This window comes from Priapulus caudatus, unplaced genomic scaffold (genome assembly GCF_000485595.1).
Source record: "Priapulus caudatus unplaced genomic scaffold, Priapulus_caudatus-5.0.1 Scaffold45, whole genome shotgun sequence".
NCBI lineage: Eukaryota > Metazoa > Priapulida > Priapulimorpha > Priapulimorphida > Priapulidae > Priapulus > Priapulus caudatus.
This window is the reverse complement of record NW_014577106.1, coordinates 1-21,113: the sequence shown is the minus strand read 5'-3', so window position 1 is coordinate 21,113 and position 21,113 is coordinate 1. Positions and strand designations below refer to the sequence as shown.

Sequence of the window (21,113 nt, the reverse complement as noted above, 5' to 3'; positions counted from 1 at the left end):
TCACTCGCTTTGCTCCCTCGGGCTTTGGGTTCGCTTCCGCTCTCTCGCCGTATAATCCCCCACATTTCACTACATTATTGCTCATTTGGTGCCCCTTCTTTTCTGCAAATTCTTGGATCCGCCCCTGGTACTACCATGTATGGTAGCATCACAAACCCAGTAAAGCAGCGAAGGGAAGCCAAATCCAAATTCATCAGCAATTTGCCGCACTTGCTGGGCATAAAGCTTACCTTGCTCAATTCTTTGCTCTTAACAAGCATGACATTAAGGTGTATTTATTGCCCTCACCTAATGAAAATAGTCGGCATGAATAAAGGTCATTAAAATGTTGCTGTGTTTTTGGACTATTTGGTTTACTGTTTGCTTATGTATTATTATAATGAATTATTATGCTGCATGATTATACATTATTATAATATATTATTAGCTCTTTATATGTTGTACTTTAGCGTCATTGTTTCAGTTCAGTGACAACAACTGTAAGCAACTTGATGTAGTCCTGTCCTAAGTGAACTACTTGTACTGCCTTCTGTTCGTGACATGCAATGCTGCATGCTGTGTGATCACTGTCAGGCACGCTGCAGCACTGTCCTAAAAGGTGGGGGAATGACAGATATTTCAATTTTTTTTATCACAAACTTCCACTTATTTGTTCTCTACCATTTTCTAAGGCTGTATGATTGTTGACTAATTATATCTGGTTAGTAATGGTGGTTGTCATAGTCTTATCTATAGCACTTGTAGCACTGATCAGGATAAGGCACTCATTTTATTATGCCATATTTCAGCAGTTAACTTTTCCTAGAGCATTTACTGCGTCGTGTTTGCTTGTGTGCATTTGCAATTCATCGCTGTTTCATCGCGCATCTGTGTAGAGTGTATGTATATGTGCTAATTTCTTTGTGTGCACCTTAGAATGGGTATAACTTAATTACCATGTAATACTTAATCCAGTGCTTTGAATTTAAATGTAATTTAAATCATTAGTATAAGTTTCAATAATGAGGCCTAAATTTTTAATGCTTCAAATTGATAGTCATTAGAATTATAGTTGGTTAATCAGACCTGCATCAACTCATCAAATATTTTAGATGAATTATATAACAAACAATAATTATGAACTGATTTTTGGTTCTAAGTAGAGATTTAAGGGCATATGACACCAGTGCACAGAAGTGCAAATGTAAGAATTATAATTAGGTCACACTCTTCAAGATTCACCCTTGATGTATATATTATAATATATATTATCTTGTTTTATCAGTGGATGACTGCAGGTAGAGGCGTGATGCACAGTGAGATGCCTCATGGAGACAAAGAGGCCATTGGACTGCAGCTTTGGGTGAATCTGAAAAAAACTGACAAGATGGTGCAGCCATCATACCAAGAACTTAAAGATGCAGACATTCCGAAGGTCACAAGTGAAGGTGTCACTGTCAAGATAATTGCAGGAGAGACCATGGGAGTGAAGGTGAACGTAGTCTAATATAATCAATGCATTGATATATGAATCTGTAATAAAATTGTGGAGGTTTATCACACAGGGTATTTTTTTACAATGGTAATTATATTTGGCATTGAGGTGTATGTTCCGAAAGTGGTTTTTCTTCTGATTATTGGTTATATGCTGCTTATAGTCTCAAGTAAGAACGCTGACTCCAAGCTACTATTTTGACATTTCGATGGAAAAAGGGGCGCACATGAAACTACCTTTGCCGAAAGGCTGGACCACGTTTGTTTATACGCTCACTGGAACTGTACAGTTTGGTAATGTACATGATGTCAAATGCAATATATTATCAGGAGTGAATAATAGAGGTTTATATATTATTCACTCCTGATATTATATTACAGTTATGTGAAAGTTGGTGCAATTAGTTTAAATTTTACACAAGTGCACATTCGTGGGCGTACTGCATGCATGTGAAACACGATACTTCTAACGCTACAGCTCGTTAATTGTACCATTATATCTCTGAGATTGCTTTTCTCTTTACCTGTATTGTATGGCTGTGTTATGGTGAATTCCAGTGGCATAAAATGTTTTCTATTACCCTAAAGGCATTTAAAAAATAATATAGTCGTATTGATTAGATAGATCATACAGTTGGAGTCCTACCCTTTTGTTCTAGACACCAATTTCAGAAAGTCGCATATTCAGGGCAATCCCACATCCTAGCAAATTGTTCCTACGTCCAGGACTGTATGTACTAGAGACAAGTAGATTAGGAATCATAGCCTATCCTTGCTTCTGATGGCAATTCTGTATTTCAGGACCAAGTGCACAGGTAAAGGAAGTAGAAGAGCACAGTACAGTCGTGTTTGAAGATGGGGAGATGGTGGAAGCACAAAATAAGGGAGATAAACCAGCTCGGTTTGTGCTGCTGAGTGGCCAACCTATAGGGGAACCTGTGGTGCAGCATGGTAAGTATCATACATTTCTAACAGTACAGAAGAATTGCTTCACGAAGAGTTATACGTTGTGATACCATGGATGTGGCACTACTACAACATTGCCATGCTGTAACACGTCAAGATTGAATACTTGAAGTCTTAAAGTAATTTTCCTCTAAAAAATCATTCTGTAATGTGCACAAATATATATTAATTGAGTGTTTGTTTCTTCAACGTCATATTCAAGGACCATTTGTGATGAACACTGCAGAGGATATACAGGCGACAATCAAGGATTACCACAATACCACGAATGGCTTTGAGAGAGCCCGAAAATGGAAGTCAAGATCTGGTAACAGACTGCTACAGAGTTCTTAAAGTTTTACGAGTTGTATTTATACTTTGTACCACTCTGAAGGTGTTTTTACTATTTTCACTGTTTTAACATTAGCCCAAGGTAGAGGTTGCATCATACCTTGTGATGAGAATTCTGGTTGGAGTTCCTTGATTGATATTCGGTTGCATTCAAGCGATTCGTGATTGATTGATTATAATTGGTTAATCATGATGATCGGGAATATTGAATGGGTAATACTAATATATATAGCTGGCACATGTACTATTTATTTCACTTCACCTATTACTAAGAGATCTATTACAGCATTTCTGTTGCATTGGTTTAGTGTAATCCTCATTATAATCTCCAAACCTCCTCAACATGTTTCAGGTGGTAGGGCTGCCAGCGCTTTATTTTGTTTTCCATTCTTAAATTTTTATATAGCCCTGCATTATTGAGTGGTGATTTTTCGTTTTATATTCGATTAAAAAATGGCTGCATGGATGTTTGGTGACTATCACATTAAATTTTGAAAATTTAGCATGACGATAGAGTAGGGGCAAGTATTGCACACGAAGTTTGTCAGTGCATTAGCGTTGTCTAACATGACGTATATATAGGAGGGACATCTATAAAGGTTAAACGATACTGTACCCATTGATATTACATAGTAGTTAATCAATATTTTGTCATGTCAATTAAATGCGAATCTGTTAAGTGAGGCTTAAACGAGGCATGCTGTAGATGTTTGCTGTCTTCAATTAAACCAATTTAAATGTGTCCATTTATGAAAAAACAAAACAAGCTCCACTGACTTGCATTGGCACATTATAATCATGTAAATTCAATGTAAAATTTGCTACGAAATACTGGTAATATTCCATCCCAAGTGCACTTTTCAAGTAGTTAATCAACTAGCATAAACGAATTATTTGTATATAAATATAAAATGTTGCACAGCAAGTTGGATCATTGCAGTTTACGCTAGCATAGAATCTATGTGTGGGTGGGTAAGATATTTTTAACGAATCCGGATAGCTTGTAGACTGTCTGTATGATAACCATGTGGAAATAAAAACTCATATTCATTTATAAGTGTGGCAGAATACTTTTGCACTCAAATGTGTCCTTTAATTAATTTGCTGTATTTCCTGTCCAGCTAGCATTCCAAAATAGCAACCGTACTACAGAAGCTGCATCTAGAAATGCTCTTCTAGCAGGCTAGTATGAGTGTATGCTTTCCTGTAAATACGATTAGAATAACTGTATATCAGTTTATAGATTACATGGGATATTTGTTACCACCAACATATTGTGCAGTATATAAAGATGTACACGGTATATACAAAATTAAACACACTGCAATTATATGGAGTATGTTAATTTATTATGATCGCAAAAAACACCTTTGACCCACCAGACAGATGCAATCTGTAGTAGAAACACCTAATCGTTAGGCTGAGGTATAATTTATAACTACATATATATATCTTATGAGTGTTTAAATGGACTCTAAATGACTTGCATAAACTTGCTAGTGATTTTCCGAACCAAGGAGATTCATAGCTATGGTTATCATTTACTACTATCAATATAAACGTTTTGCAATGCAGTACTGATTCATATTGTAACAAACCGCTAAGAAATGTGACAGTGAATTAATGGACAGTGAACAATCATTTGCGAATTTAAATGCAGCTAAAAGGTCAATCACATTTATCAACAACACAAGCTTACAAACTGTTCGTTGGAAGGAGCAGTTCAACATCAGTTGTGAACTTTTACAAATGCAAGTTAATGTTAATTCATACTTTTTCCCCAAATCTGGAAAGTCAACATTTTTGTTTGTACACTTCAAATACTCATCTTCCATGTGACAATTAAAGTCAATTAAAGTCATTTGGTGGAGGGGTCATGAAAAGGTGTATGGGCCGTGTATGCTTGTTATAATGTTGATAATTGTGAACAGCTCCCTACAAACAGCATGCATTTTTCATGCATCACACACGTCTCTTCAACACACGTTCCTTCTACTAATTCTATTAGCATCGCATCCACAACATGCACAGTGGCAGGGTTAATTAATTATATCACATTTGATTGGCACCGTAACACACGACAAAGGAATATCAACTGGCTCCCATCAAGCATATAATCTTATACCTCATAGGTTAACACCATCGATGTCTCCCAGTAAAATCCATTATGGAATTGTAGCAAAATGTATATTTTATACAAACACAACAGATCTCAATTAAAATTAACCATATTAATTTGTATACGTATGACTTCATTTGCAGAAAGGTGACATTTTATGACATCTCACTTATAGTAAATATATTACTTACATATATATTTATATATGTAAATATATATTTTAACTGAATACTTATAGTGATTATAGAAGTACATCCTAATAGTTAGTAAAGTAAAGCAAGTATAGTAAAGTTTGTTCCTAATGCATGTAAGTGTACCAAATTCACAATCAACATGGTCAAAATATCTAAACGAGGCTAAACTGGCTTTAAAAAACATGCACACTATTACAACCTCCTAAATATTGTGGATAAGAAGAATTATGGAGTTAAGTTCATGTGTTAGATTCATAACTTAAGGGGCATGTAGCACATTTCTCAAAAGTGTGATAGTACACACTGTCTGTTTTATTAAGCACCCGATAACAGCAATAAATCATAAAAATGTGCGTTCACAACAATTCAACACGTTAGTTTATCATCCTCATCATCATAATTACCCTCACCGGCTTTTAAAAATGGAACGTTACTACAGTTTTACTGTAAAACTATGCAAATGTGTTGGCTAAGATTTCTTCACTTTCCTTTGCAAATACCTTTCCTATGCCAGTGGCAGGAGCTGGCATCGTGGGACGACCAACAAAGGATAACTGAAACAACATCAACCGTATAAATAGTGATAACACATACATCAATAATAATAATAACTAGAAATGGCAGTTGTCGCCAACCACATGTATCCCCCGCGATCTAGTATGAATGAAATATCTCCTGGTTTTGGTACACGACACACCTTCTCCCCAAGATGTGTAAGTATACCAAGTTTGCTCGCGCGGGGTCAATTAGGGTCCGAGTTATAGAGCGGAAGGGAAATATGATCAAGGTCAAATAAAGGTTGCAGTGACCTGGTTTTGGTACGCGACACACCTTCTCCCCAAGATGTGTAAGTATACCAAGTTTGGTCGCGCTAGGTCAATTAGGTGCCGAGTTATAGAGCGGAAGGGAAATATGATGAAGGCCAAGGTCAAATAAAGGTCGCAGTGACCTGGTTTTGGTACGCGACACACCTTCTCCCCAAGATGTGTAAGTATACCAAGTTTGGTCGCGCTAGGTCAATTAAGGGTCGAGTTATAGAGCGGAAGGGAGTGTCTGCGGCGGCGGCGGCGGCGAGCGGCGGCTGGACAGATATGAAACCGTAGTATCCCCGCCGACTTCGTCACAGGGGATACAATAAATATTAATAAAAACAGTAATGAAATTACAGTTATGTAAATATGTTAGTAAAGTGAGTGATTACTTTTGCTAGTTTAATGAGCAGTAAACACTTCTTAACAACAATAATATTGTGACAAATTATAGGAAGACTGTCACTTACCTTAATTCCCACCAAGTTCTCAAATCTTGGCGACACAAATGACCAGGCACCCATATTACGTGGTTCCTCCTGACTCCAGATGTAACCTGTGGTGGTAGAGCAATCGAATTAAAGAACAAATCAATACGAAATAATATAAGATCCATATCATGAGTTAATAATATTTCTAATTCTGTCGAGCAAACTACACTCCCACCAAGTACATTAATTGTTATTATATGAACAGGGCTGTATCCTGAGCAAAGAATGCAATCAATGAGCATGAAGTGCACAGCTGGGTGATCTAACTGAATTATAATAAGAGATTACTTTTTTGATGGTTTGAAGAAATAGCATAATTGATGTAAGGTACGATTATGCTGATGGAACCATTATGTGCTATTATCTATCATATTTAATTTTATAGTTATTTATATTAACTTGACAAAATTATTTTTTTCTTTCTCCAAAATCTATGAAGCACTTGCCCCCATGCTTACTGAAGTTTGCAGCCTTGTCTATTAGTACTGACACAACAACACGCTCCTAGAATTTACTAGTAGAGATACCCAGCATTGCACAAGTAAAAATATGACAAGATGCAATTTAAAAAGGTGGAATTCCCCCAGCCACCTTCCCTACGCCCCCAAGCCACTCTGCTTTATTCCTCTTATGCTCACCCTCAGCTACCTTCCCTGTGCCCCCGGCCAGTCTGCTTCATTCTGATCACCTACCCCACCACTGTCTCATTCACTTTCCCCGGCCACACCCACTGTTGCATTATACTCATCTCGCCCGCCTCGGCCCGCCTGTCATTCAGCTCATCTGTCTGTATGTGAAGGAACAGGTGCATATAGCGCAAAACCACAAACATTAACATAGACTGCCTAAGCTTCAGCATAGACTATCTGACTATAGAGCAAATGTGCGCTAACCTGACCTAGGAGGCAACGTGCATGTCTATGAAAAATCGGCTCTCTAGGTCTCTCCATTTGGTGATGATTAGAGGAGGGATGGTCGGACAGGCAACCATTAACGGCAAAGAGACTTTCCTATCACTCACTAGATACTTACTTTTCGCCTGAGGAAACTTTTTAACCTCTTTCTGTAGAGCTTCCATCGGAAATGGACACAATCCCTATAACAAAGTAACATTTGGCTACATTACCAATCACACACTACAACATACACGTACAAGGACAAATGAGCTGGATTATCCTTGCACTCTACATGTTGACTGGTGCAAAGGTATTGACACATTTAAACTGCCCGAGTATTTAACGAAAAATGCAGTGGCAGGCATCACGTATATAAATTCATTACGATACATTATATGTAATAGATAAGTACATGGATTAATGCCTAGTCACCTCCTGTATGTTGTGAGCATTGCTTCTTTTTCCACAAATGACAACAAAAATACACCAGTACAATAGTACCATAGAATACATGTGATTATCGAAACTGAAACTAGTGGTGTTATTGTACCTGCTAAATCAAGGCACATAGCGCACTCACCTCCACCCTGACTATCGCAGTATCGGTGGCAGCAATCGCACTTCTCTGTTTCTGTAGTGCGTAGAAGTGCTTGCCACTGCAGAACACCACCTTCTTGACAGCACCACTATCGGCGGCTTCATCGGAGAGCACAGGCTGGAAGTGTGTACCGGGCGCCATCTCTAGAATGCTTGAAGTCGCCGCCGGCAACCGCAATAACGTCTTTGGAGAGAAGACGACCAGCGGTTTCCTGTAGTTTCTTACCATCTGTAATGCAAAGATAAATCACATCATTATCTTTTGAATTCACGCACGTTTGATTTGATAGACCTCACTGCCAACTCATTATCTGCTATTATTTCTTATTTGTCATATACGGATGTAAAAAACGTTCAATAATCTGATATATTTACCGCAAAAGGTTGTAAAACCTAATTACCCGTAACTCAAACACTTGCCACAGTTACCTCGATAAACTCGATTCTGCTATAATTTCCAACTATAAAGCTGACGAGCTAAACCACACATCAATGATGGCTCATGGAAGACAGACTACTACAAGCAAGACCCACGAGGCTGGTGCAAGCAACACCGTGTGCACAAAGCACAGCAGTACTGTATGCAACAATACCTAATACAATAGCACCTGTTATTATTCATACCTCATATAAGTAATAAGTAAGTAGTAAGTATGTTAGTATGTAGTAAGTAAGTGAGAGAGAGCATGATGATACAAGTAACAACAATTATGTGTGACTAAAAGTGAGAGCGTGCTGGTACAAGTAACAACAAGTATGTGTGCATATAAATGAGGGCATGCTGATATGAGTAACAACAAGTATGTGTATAAATGAGAGCATGATGATATAAGTACCAACACGTATGTGTGAGTAAAAGTGAGAGCATGCTGGTACAAGTAACAACAAGTACGTGTGCATATAAATGAGAGCATGCTGGTACAAGTAACAACAATGTATGTGTGAGACTGTGAGTATAAGTGTATACTATCTATATATTATTAATATCTAATATAAGTAATAAGTAAGTACTAAGTATGTGGATAAATGCATGATGATATTAGTAACAACAAGTATGTGTGAGTATAAGCATAAAAGTATAAGTGATAATAATAATAATAATAATAATAATAATAATAATAAGCATAACAGTTTTAGTATAAGTGAGAGCGTGCGTCGCGCACCTGTCTGCGCAGCAGGTGGAAGTACTGAGCGGGCGTGGTCGGGTTGGCAACGTGCAAGTTGACGTGGTCGCCGTCGGCTGCGTCGTCGTGGCTGTCGGTCAGCTGAAGCCAGCGCTCGACCCGCGCGGACGAATGTTCGGGTCCCGCGCCGTCGTAGCCGTGCGGCAGCAGTATCGTCATGCCACTCTGCGTAAGCCACTTTGCTGCGGAAATGTAACGTGGGGTTAATCGCATATAATCTGTTCTCCTGGAAAGATTTGGCAGGAAGCTCTATAAAATCATTCACACACCAATCATCAAATCATTCAATGAGGGAGCTTCATTTCTGTACATATGGTAGAATGTTCTAAAAGAGAATATTTGGCTGCAAAAAGGAAATATGGATGCATGGATGCCTCTGTGATTCTGTAAGCTACTATACTAGACTATTCTAGTTGAGGTAAACAATGTTTGCAATCTTAAGAAAGCATGGGACACTTACTCTCCCCAGACGAGATCATCGTATCAATAATGATTTGTGCACCATTGAAGAAATCTCCAAACTGTGCCTCCCATATGCAGAGGCAGGTTGGATTATCTATGCTCATGCCATAATCAAATGCCATCACTGCCTCCTCGGATAAAATGCTATTACAAACCTGCAACAAAAATGTACCAGGTGCAGTCTGTGAGTTATGGAAAATTACAGATAATATAACAGCAATAGCATGCATAATCATGGGATACCAGGGGCCGGTTTCACGAAGTGTGATTAACTTTAATTATGATTTAATAACTAATCATACTTAACCTCGTGTAATTATGAATAGTTAATCATACTTAAAAATCAGTTTCACGAAGCGATTTAAGTACATATTTAACTAATCACATAATTAGCCGACTTGCACAAATTACACTGTATTCAAAATGGCAAACAACGCCAAAAGTACCTGCAAATTCTGTACATGAAAAGGAATTAATTTGCAATTACAATGACTAAATTAGTACACCTAATCTTAGATAATTTAAATTTCCTTGGGGAAAAATTTCCAATTGTAAAATGTGCAGCCTACTTAACATACTACTACTAGTAGGACTACTAGCAACTAATTATGATTAGTGGATTTAATCATGCTCCTGAGTAGAATTAAATATTGTGATTAACTTAATCATGATTAAAGTTAATTACGCTTCATGAAACAGTCACTTCAATTTAAGTACGGAAAGTTAATCATGATTATGGACTTAATTACGCTTCGTGAAACCGGCCCCTGATAATCACATAATAGCGCCATTATAGACATCAAAAATTAGAATTGAATCATTGGATAATGATTTAATATTTCAATGAAAGGGAAGGTAAAACCCCAAGCCCTATAAATACAAAGCAATGAATGAACTTCCCAATTTTTCCATTTTAACTGGTTACATTTTAACATGCATTTACATTAATATACATATAAATTAATCTGCAATGATAGAACCTAGAGTGTGTACCAGTTATTACTAGTTAATACTTCCTCTCATACCTCAAAATATCCCTTCTGATCTTCTGCTACATCGTTGAGTGGTATGTAGGGTTCACTTGTCTCCTGATCTACTAACATGGCATGTCGATGACTAAATGTGCCCCTTCCCACATCTTGCCCGCTGAGCCTCACATTGTAATCTACAAGAAAGAAAATACTAGAATACTGCAAAGCCCAAGTTTCACTACTGCGCCAAATGGTAAATGCTATGATTGCCATCTGTATTTGCCGTGATAAATGGACAAAATCCACGTCAACACACCACTGGTGCTGCCCTACCTTGCATAGGTCTGTAACTTTCTCATAAACTTCATTTTGCCAATGTATCATGCTTCATCCCACATTAATTGTGTTGTTACAAAGTGAGTGGGACTCATAACCTTCTTTGAACAGGTGTTATATAAATAATATATATATATACAAAGGGAGACAGAGAGAAATAGTTAGATAGATAGAGAGAAATACAGAAATACAGACAGAAATACAGACAGACAGAGATAGACTGCAGGCATGTATGTCTGAAACCATTATAGTATAACATTCTGACATTATACAAGTTAAATAGGTTAAATATTCAAGTTGAATGGGAATGGAATTAAAGCGCCTACCTTGCATGAGCAGAGAACCGATTGCCATAGATTCAGCTGTTGCCCAGTCGAGTGACGTTCCTTCCTCGAGCTGTTTTAACCGGACTGCGACGTGATGCTTCTTTAGGGTTTTATGTATCACCTAAACAAAAATATTGACATCCGTGTATCATCATCGTACGGTGCAAATATCCTTAAGTTGCAGCAGCATAAAAACACCCAAGATCCTTAAAACCGATGTAACCCAAAGCAACGTGCACACATGACGGAAACGTGGCCTCATTGAATTGTCGCGTAAATTTATGGTTTCTAGTTCAAAGTCATTGACACAACCTGTGTTCCTGTGTTAACACCTTGCATTTATTCACAAACATCGCTACAGAGTCGTAAAATTAACTCTAACAAGTGCGAATAAAGAAATAAGTGCTTTTTGGCTGTTATGTAGTTGAAAAATTTAGGGTTTTTTGCCATCCCAATGAATTTCACTGTATAGATAAATACATTAGATAAAGGACTACTTCTTACATGATCACACTCACAAAGTCTTTAGGGTACTGAACAGATTTGGCTCCTATATATCGAAGCAGGTCCATATTAATGCCAGTGTCCCAGGTTAGGATTTCATGTGGGGCCTGCACCATTCCTGCCCACTGTTTTTCCAGGTGAGTGGCCTACAGGTGAAGCAAGTAGGTTAGGTTATACACACGCACGCACGCACGCATGCACACATGCACACATGCACTTGTACATGCACGCACACACAGGCATGCACACACATCCAACCGAGGCCGAGGGCCGAGGCCCGACGGCGAGCCAGGGGGGAGAAAAAAAAAGGAAAAAGCGGGAAAAAGGGAAAAAACGCAAACAGGGCAGCGGGAGACAGGCGAAAGGGAGAGGCAGGCAGCGCGAAAACACAGAGAGCGGAGGCAGACCAGAAACAGGGGCAAAGGAAGCGGAAGCCAGGGGGGGGGAGGCGAGAAGGACACGGGGGGGAAAAGCCCAAAGGGAGAGAGTGCGAGGACCGGCGAAGGAGGGGAGAAGAAGAGAAAGAAAGGGGAGAAAAGGGCAAAGGACGAAGGGCCAGGAGAGGCAAAGCCAAAGGGACAAGAACGGAAGCGAGGCCAGGGAAACGGCGAACAAGAGGAGGGCCGGGGAGCAGGGGGAGGGGGAAGGCGGGGAAACGGCGGGGGACAAAGAGGGACAGGGGGGGGACGAGGGAGGGAGGGCCTGCGAGGCCGGCCGCGACGACTCGGAGGACAGACAGGGGAGAGGGGAAAGGGGGGCGGGGGCAGGACGCGGGAAGGGCCGCAGAGGCGGAAGCAGGGAGGGGGCAGAGGGGGACGCCGCAGGGAGACAGGGAGAAGCGAGAGGACCCAGAGGGACGGGGGCGGGCAAGGCGGGACGGGGGGAGGGGGGGCTGGCGGCAGGGGAAGGACGGAGAGAAAATCAGGCTCAAGGAGGGCCGGCGTCGGGGAGCAGGGACGGCGGGCAAGGGAGGGAGGGCGAGGACCACAGGGGGAAAAGCGAAGGGGGGAAGTAGAAAAAAGGTCCAGGGGGGGAGAGGGACGGGGGGGAAGGGGGCCGACCGCCACGAGAAGGGTTGACCGGCAGAGGAAGCCGCACAAAGGTATGGGGTGGCGGGAGCGCGGAGAAGGAGGAGGAGCAGGCGGACGCAGAAGCGGAGAGGGGGGGCAGGCAAAAGCCGACAGAGAGGGCGGCAAGCGTGGGGAGCATAAGGACGGAAGGCGGGGCGGAAAAAGAGGGCGGACGCAGAGGGAGCAGGGTCCGCGTAAGAAGAGTACGGTGGAGGAGGGGGAACAACCGGACGGCCCAAAGAGAATGGCATGAGGGGGGCAGATGTGGGCGAAAGAAGTGCGGGCAGCGGGATAGGAAGAGGGAAGGTGGTGAGAGCATGCAGACTGGCGCTTTCCTTTAGGCAACTGTTCCGGAAAGATGTCATAGTCGACCTGATGTGTTGGCGTCGCTGGGGACATAACGAACTGGACGACGCAATGTTTACGAACCCCGGCATGTACAAGATCATTAATGATCGTCAGAGTGTTCCAGACATGTATTCCGAACAGCTGGTCGTAAGTATGAAAGTAGTCGGTTTTAAAACACATGCTTTGTTGATGGATTTTTAGCTCATCTGACTTCGTCAGATGCAGCTTGTAGAATCGCATGAGCGTGCGTTGGTCCGTGCGTCTGTCCGTCTGTCCGTCCGTCCGTCAAGAAGAGGGTTAAACATGGATTCCTGAACTGCCTCAATGATGTCACAGTGTTCTCATATTCATGGCACATCCATAATCTGGAAAGCCACGGAACACGGCTGAAGCACAGGATTACGGCTCAAAGGTCCTTGGATCGAATCCCATCAGATTTTTTATTATTTACCTGTTTTCTGTATTTTTCTATCTTTATCCATTTAACTATTTCTTTCCAATTAAGGTAAATATTTACAGGATTTATTTACACAATTTCATAACAACAAATAATTTTTTTTTAATAGAGTTAGGGTTAGGGTCACAATGCACCATAAAACAAAAGTTTCAGGCACGCGATTTGTATCAACCAATGGGATTTGGGAGATATGCAGAATGCAGAAGGTTGCTGAAATGATGTGTACGCAACTGCGTATCTGCATATCTGCGCCTAACAAAGGTACGTGTCACTACGCACGACTTAAATGTTACGTTTATAACCGTAGCAACAGACCTCAGATGAACCCAGACGCCCTGCGGCTCTTGTTTTAAATGTAGAAATAAATAAAAAAGCGATCTAAACCTAAGTGAAGTATTTAATAACATCATTGTTTATGGTTAAATCCTTAAATTATTTACCTTGACAGTTCAGTTTAAGGATTTAACCATGAACAATGATGTTGTTAATGTTTTAAAAGAAATCCGACTGAACTTTGAAGATAACTTGAGTATTGTTGAGTAAGTTGAGACTTGTGTGTTTCCTACAGGCCGAGGAATATCTATGAGAATCTATAAGAAATTATGTGTGAAATGATGTGAGATGTAGATCAACAACTATTATGCAAGTTCTAGCATTGGTTGATGGCATATATTCAATGGCTTTCAGGAAGAAAACGTTCTGTCTCAGGAGGAAGTACAGAAAACTGTTGGTGACTACAATAAAGAATTGAATGACCACCACGAACAAATGAACAACTACACTCCAAAGGTGATGTTGAATAAGCATGTCGTATTTATATTTAAATATTATATATATTTAATTAATATTTATTTATATTAATAATATAATTATATTATATATGATAAATATATAATATATTAAATATATATTATATTTAAATAATATTATTTTTTATTAAATAAATATATATATATTATATAAAATTATATATAAAATTTATTATAATTATAATATAATAATTATATATTATATTTAATATATTATTAATTAATATATAAATTTATATATAATTTAAAATAATATATAAATTATTATTTAATATATATTATATAATATATAATATTAATATAAATTAATTTAATAATAAATATATAAACTAATTAAATTATATATATTATTATTAATAATATAATTATATATATAATATATAAATATATTAATATTATATATATATATATTTATATATATATATAAATATATAATTTAATAATAATAATTATTATATTTAATATATATAAATTATTTATATTATATATAATATATAATAAAATATATATATATATTATATATAGTATTTAATATAATATATATTATAATATATTACTATATTTGAATTTAATTAAATAATATAATAATAAATTATTATATATTTATATATAAAAAATATAAATATATAATATATTATATTATATATATAATATATATATATATATATATTATTATAGAAATAAATATTAATAATAAATTTAAAATATGATATATTGTATATTATATTAATTTATATGATAATTATAATAATTATTATATTAATATATTTATATGTAATAATATAATAATATTATTATTATTATAAAATAATTTGATATAAATAATTATTATATTTTATATAAAATAATAATATATAAAAAATATAAAATATTTAATATATTATTATATATATCATTTATACATATTTATTTATTATCTAATAAATAATATATTAGATATTATATATATTATATATATATATATTATATATTAAATAAATATTATATATATATATATATTAGATATTATAATTAATATATATAATTATATAATATTAATATATATAATATAATAATAATTTAATAGATATAATAATAAATTATATAATTAATATATATTATAATATTATTTAATTTAAATATATAATAATATAAATATAAATATTATATATTACTATAATATAATATATTATATATATTATATATATTAATTATATTATATATATAATATAATATATATATTATAATTAGATATTATATTATATAAATAAATATATATATATAATTTATATTAAAATAATAATTTATATTATATATATAATTTATATAATAATTATAATTAATATATAATTAATATTATATATATATATGATATATGAATATATATTATATTATAATATTATAATATATATAACTATATTAATTATATTATATATATATATATAAATATAATAATATATAAATGTAATAATAATATAATTATATGATATAATATATATAATAAATATATAATAAATGATATATATAATAATGTATATTAAAATATATAGGATATTAATAATTTATATAATATAATATAAATTAATAATTTATTATTATAATATATAATTTATATTAATATTAATAATTTAATATAATAAATATTAAACATTATAATAATATATTGTATAATAATATAAGTATAATATATATAAATATTATATATTATTATTATATCAATATAATTGTATAATTTATTTATAATATATATATATTATAAATAATATATTATAGTTATAATATTATATTATAAATATATATATTTAAAATATATATTAAGATATTATAATATAATTTATTATATTATAATATATATATATTTTAATATAATTAGAATAATGAATAATATATAAAATATAATAATTTATATATTATATATTAATATAATTATAAATTATATAATTATATAAAAATATATATATATATATATATAATAAATAATATATTTATATAATATAAATAATTATTATATTTTTATAAATATAAATAAATATATAGATAAATAAATATTATCATTAATTATTATATATTTATATTATTAAATATAAATATTATATATTATAAAGTTATATATAAAATATCAATATATAAATATATAAATATAATAAAGTAATAATAAATTATAATTAATAAATATATAATATTAATATTATATATAGATAATATATTTTATGATCTATATAAATTAACCTATTATTTATTATATAAATAATATATATAATTATATTATAATTTAAATATATATTAATAATAATAAATTATATGATTTAATATAATTATATTTATATTAAATATAATAAATATAAATAATAATTTATATTAATATTATATAATATATATATAATAATTATAATAAAAATTATATATAATAAATATAAGTTAAGTATATTATAAATATTATTAATAATATATTAATTTATAATAATTATATATTAATATATATTATATTATTTTATATTTAATATATATATTAATATAATATAATTATATATATATATTTATATATAATTATTTATATATAAAATATTATTATATATTAAATATATAATATAAATATATAATAAAAGTATGATATAAAATATATTTAATAATTATTAATATATATATATTAAATATTTTATTATTTAAATATTTATGATATTATATTTTATATTATAATTATAATAATATAGTATATAATATATATTATATAATAATTATAATATTATATTATATAATTATTAAATTATATATATATATATTTATATAAATTTATATTTATATATTAATTATAAAATTAATTAAATTATATATAATATAATAATATAATATTATATAGATATATATTAATGATATATTATATTATTATTATATATTATAATATATAATATTTATTATATTATAATATATATATTAATTAAAATATATAAAATTAAATTAATTTATATAAGTATTAATATTATTATTATATATTTATATATATTTATATTATATATTAGATATTATTAATATATTAATATATAATATTATATATAATTATATATATATCATTTATATATATAAAATAATAATTTTATTAAAATAATATAAATATATATTAATTTATTTTATATAAATTATATAAATTAAAATATTATATAATTAATTATATTAAATTATATATATAATATATATTTAATATATATTAATATTAAAAAAATATTTAGTATATAATGATATATTCATGATTATAGTATAATAATTTTTATATAATATATATAATAATATATAAATAATTAAATTTTATATAAATTTATATAATATATACTTATTTTTTAATATTAATTTATAAATAATATTAAATAATATATATATATATAATATTATATATATATAATATATAAATTATATTACTTATATATTAATATAATATATAGATAATATATTATTATATATATATATTATTATCTTATATATTAATATATATATATAAATTATAATAAAAAATGATAAAATTTAATAATATATATATAAAATTAATATTATATATTTAATTTATATTATATTATAATATATAATTATATATAATATAATATATATATATATATAATAAATAATAATATGATATATTAATATTATATATAATTAATAATATTAATATATTTATATTATATATATAATAATATTATTATATTATAATATATAAATAATATTAATATAATATAATAATATATATTTTTATTAATAATATATTAAATAAAATAAAATTATAAAAAATATATTATTATATAAATATTTATATTTAAATAATTAATATCATAATATTATAATATTATAATAAATTATACAATAATAAATATATAATAATATTATTAAATAATAAATTTTATATACTAAATATATATAATTATAATTAATAATATTAATTTTTATTTAATATATATATTATATAATTATAATATTTATTATAAATATATATAAATAATTATTTATATATTATAATATAATAATATTTATATATTAAATTATATATATATTAAAAATATAAATATTAATATTATTATAATAAAAATATTAAATAAGAAATAAAATTAATATAATATTTATAATATAAATTAAATATTTAATAATGATATTTAAATAAATACTATAATAATATTAATTATTTATATAATAATATAATATTATATATAATTATATTAATATAAAATATATAATATAATATCATATAATTATAATAAATTTATATTTATTTATTAATAAATAATTATTTATTATTATATATATATATATAATAAATAATATATGTATATATTATTTATATATTAATATAGTAATATATAATTATAAATATATATATATTTAAAATATTATATATATATATAATAAATAATAATTATATTAATTAAATTAAATTAATAATTAAATAATATATATATATATTTATAAATAATTATAAATTATATATATTAATTATATTTTTAATTATATTGATTTATAATATATATTAAATATTATTTATAATTTATATATTATAATAGTATAATATAATTATAAATATGATTTATTATTTTTATTATATCTAAATATATTAATAATATATATTATAATTATAATTATATTATATAATATTAATATATATTAAATATTATTATATAATATATAATATATTATAATAATATATTTAATTATAATATATTTATATATTATAACTAATTATATATTTATATTATAATAATTATATATATTAAGTAATTATAAATTATATATATATAATATTATATATGATAATATATATATATATAAATTATATAAACAAAAAAAAAATATAATAATATACATAATATTAATAATAAATATATTATTATAATAATATTAATATATAGAATATTAAAATTATTATATTTTCATTATAAATAAATATATAATATATAAAATAATATAATGTATATTAATAATATAATTTATATAATAATAAAAATAATTATAATAATAATTATATATATTAATAATATTAATATAATAAATAATATTATATAATATAATATATTTAAATATATAATTAATAAAATATATTAAATTATATGATATAAATATATATTATATTAATATATTATATAATTTATATTATTAAAATATATATATATATATATATTATAATATAATATAATAATTAATATATTTATATTGAATATTAATATATTATTATATATAAAAATATTATTATAATAATATATAATTAATAAAATATATATATAGTTTAATTTATAATAAATATAAATAAATATTTATATTAATATATATATAAATAATATATAATAATATATATAAAATATATAAATTATAAATATATAATTAATTATAATTATATATATATATTTATTAATATATAAATTTAAATATATATTTATAAATATAAATTAATATTATAATAATATATAATATATTATATATAATTATAAATAATATATATAAATATATTAAATTTAAATATATATATTAATTTTTAATTAAAAAATAATATATAAATATTTATAATATATTTTAATATTAATAATATAAATATAATTTTAAATATATATATTCATTAATATATATATTAATTTTATTTAAATAATTATAATATTTTATATATTTAATATAATAATATATATATATAAATTATAATTTTATATATTATATATATATATTTATATTATTATCTTATATGTTAATATATAAATATCAAATAATTTATTATAATTATAATATATATATTAATATAATAATAATATATATATAATATAAATAAATATATTATTAATTATTAATTAATATATTAAATTATAATATAATCAACATATAATATATATATATATTATATATATTATATAAAACATATTAATCAAAATATATAAATATTATAAATTCATGTTAATATAAATATATTAATAAAATTATATAATTATTATTGTATTTATATTATTTATATATTTATATAAATAATAATTTTTAATAAAATAGTTCCAGTTATGTCTATACTGGTTGTAATATAACATGGAACCTACGTTTAACAAAGGTGAGTTATTATATAAGAATTTACATATTATTAAACTAAGCACAATGACAACATAAAAATAAATGTTAATATGCATAAATATATATTGAAACGTTAATACAGACAATAGGCATAATTGATTAACTACACTCCATATATTAATCACATGAGTCTAGGATTTATGATTATTTAATTATATTATTTATAATAATGATAGAGATTTTAATATGTGAATTAGGTATAGAGTGATGTGTTTTTATTCAGTGATACTATATGAGTGAACAAAAGCCTATTGTCTGATTACGTTGTTTAACATTTTTTAGTGTCTGTAGCTAGTTAATGTAATGTCTCTACAATTACTTCACCCTATGAACTGGCAGTACAAAAGATTGTGACACACATACTCTACCTCAGTGACGTTTTGATTGAGACTGGTTGTAGTCAAATGGAATGCTGGATGGCTAGCCACTGAATTTTCATCCAACCTTAATTTGCCACTGCAGATCATTATAGTCTCTTTCAACTCATACAGTTGTTATTGAACTGTGACCAAACAAGCATTTCAGATATGCTTTCATATCCATTTGACTGCGCTATAATTCATCCATGTCTAAAAAGTGCGGAGTTTTAATGGTTTTCTTTAGTTTAATCATTCCTATGTATCCGAATTTCCAACGGCTAACATATGTGGTCCGTGTGTGTGCATGCCTGTGTGTGCGTGCATGTACAAGTGCATGTGTGCATGTGTGCATGCGTGC

The 21,113-nt window shown here is 29.1% G+C and overlaps 2 protein-coding genes and 1 long non-coding RNA gene across 10 annotated transcripts in view; 2 read left to right on the top strand and 1 right to left on the bottom strand.

Moving 5' to 3' along the window:
- LOC106820755 (pirin-like) overlaps window positions 1–3,839 on the top strand; it is a 34,766-nt gene extending 30,927 nt beyond the window's left edge. For all 8 annotated transcript variants that reach the window (XM_014825311.1, XM_014825305.1, XM_014825303.1 and 5 more), the window contains 4 exons: window positions 1,265–1,471; window positions 1,638–1,767; window positions 2,275–2,424; window positions 2,642–3,839. In XM_014825311.1, coding sequence (XP_014680797.1) covers window positions 1,265–1,471; window positions 1,638–1,767; window positions 2,275–2,424; window positions 2,642–2,772 — 618 coding nt within the window. In that variant the 3' untranslated portion in view covers window positions 2,773–3,839. The remainder of the gene's footprint in view (window positions 1–1,264; window positions 1,472–1,637; window positions 1,768–2,274; window positions 2,425–2,641) is intronic.
- A 257-nt stretch (window positions 3,840–4,096) lies between these two features.
- Window positions 4,097–12,979, bottom strand: LOC106820738 (probable 2-oxoglutarate dehydrogenase E1 component DHKTD1, mitochondrial). Its single transcript, XM_014825282.1, has 10 exons — window positions 12,956–12,979; window positions 11,673–11,804; window positions 11,155–11,275; window positions 10,547–10,686; window positions 9,520–9,676; window positions 9,039–9,241; window positions 7,859–8,104; window positions 7,415–7,478; window positions 6,362–6,447; window positions 4,097–5,636 (listed from the first exon to the last, which is right to left on the bottom strand). The coding sequence occupies exons 1-10, from the start codon at window positions 12,977–12,979 to the stop codon at window positions 5,535–5,537; spliced, it is 1,275 nt and encodes a 424-aa protein (XP_014680768.1). The 3' UTR covers window positions 4,097–5,534.
- Window positions 12,980–13,031: 52 nt separating this feature from the next.
- LOC106820749 lies at window positions 13,032–14,273 on the top strand. Its single transcript, XR_001395650.1, has 2 exons — window positions 13,032–13,223; window positions 14,221–14,273. It is a non-coding gene; the product is annotated as an uncharacterized LOC106820749 (long non-coding RNA).
- Window positions 14,274–21,113: the final 6,840 nt, after the last annotated feature.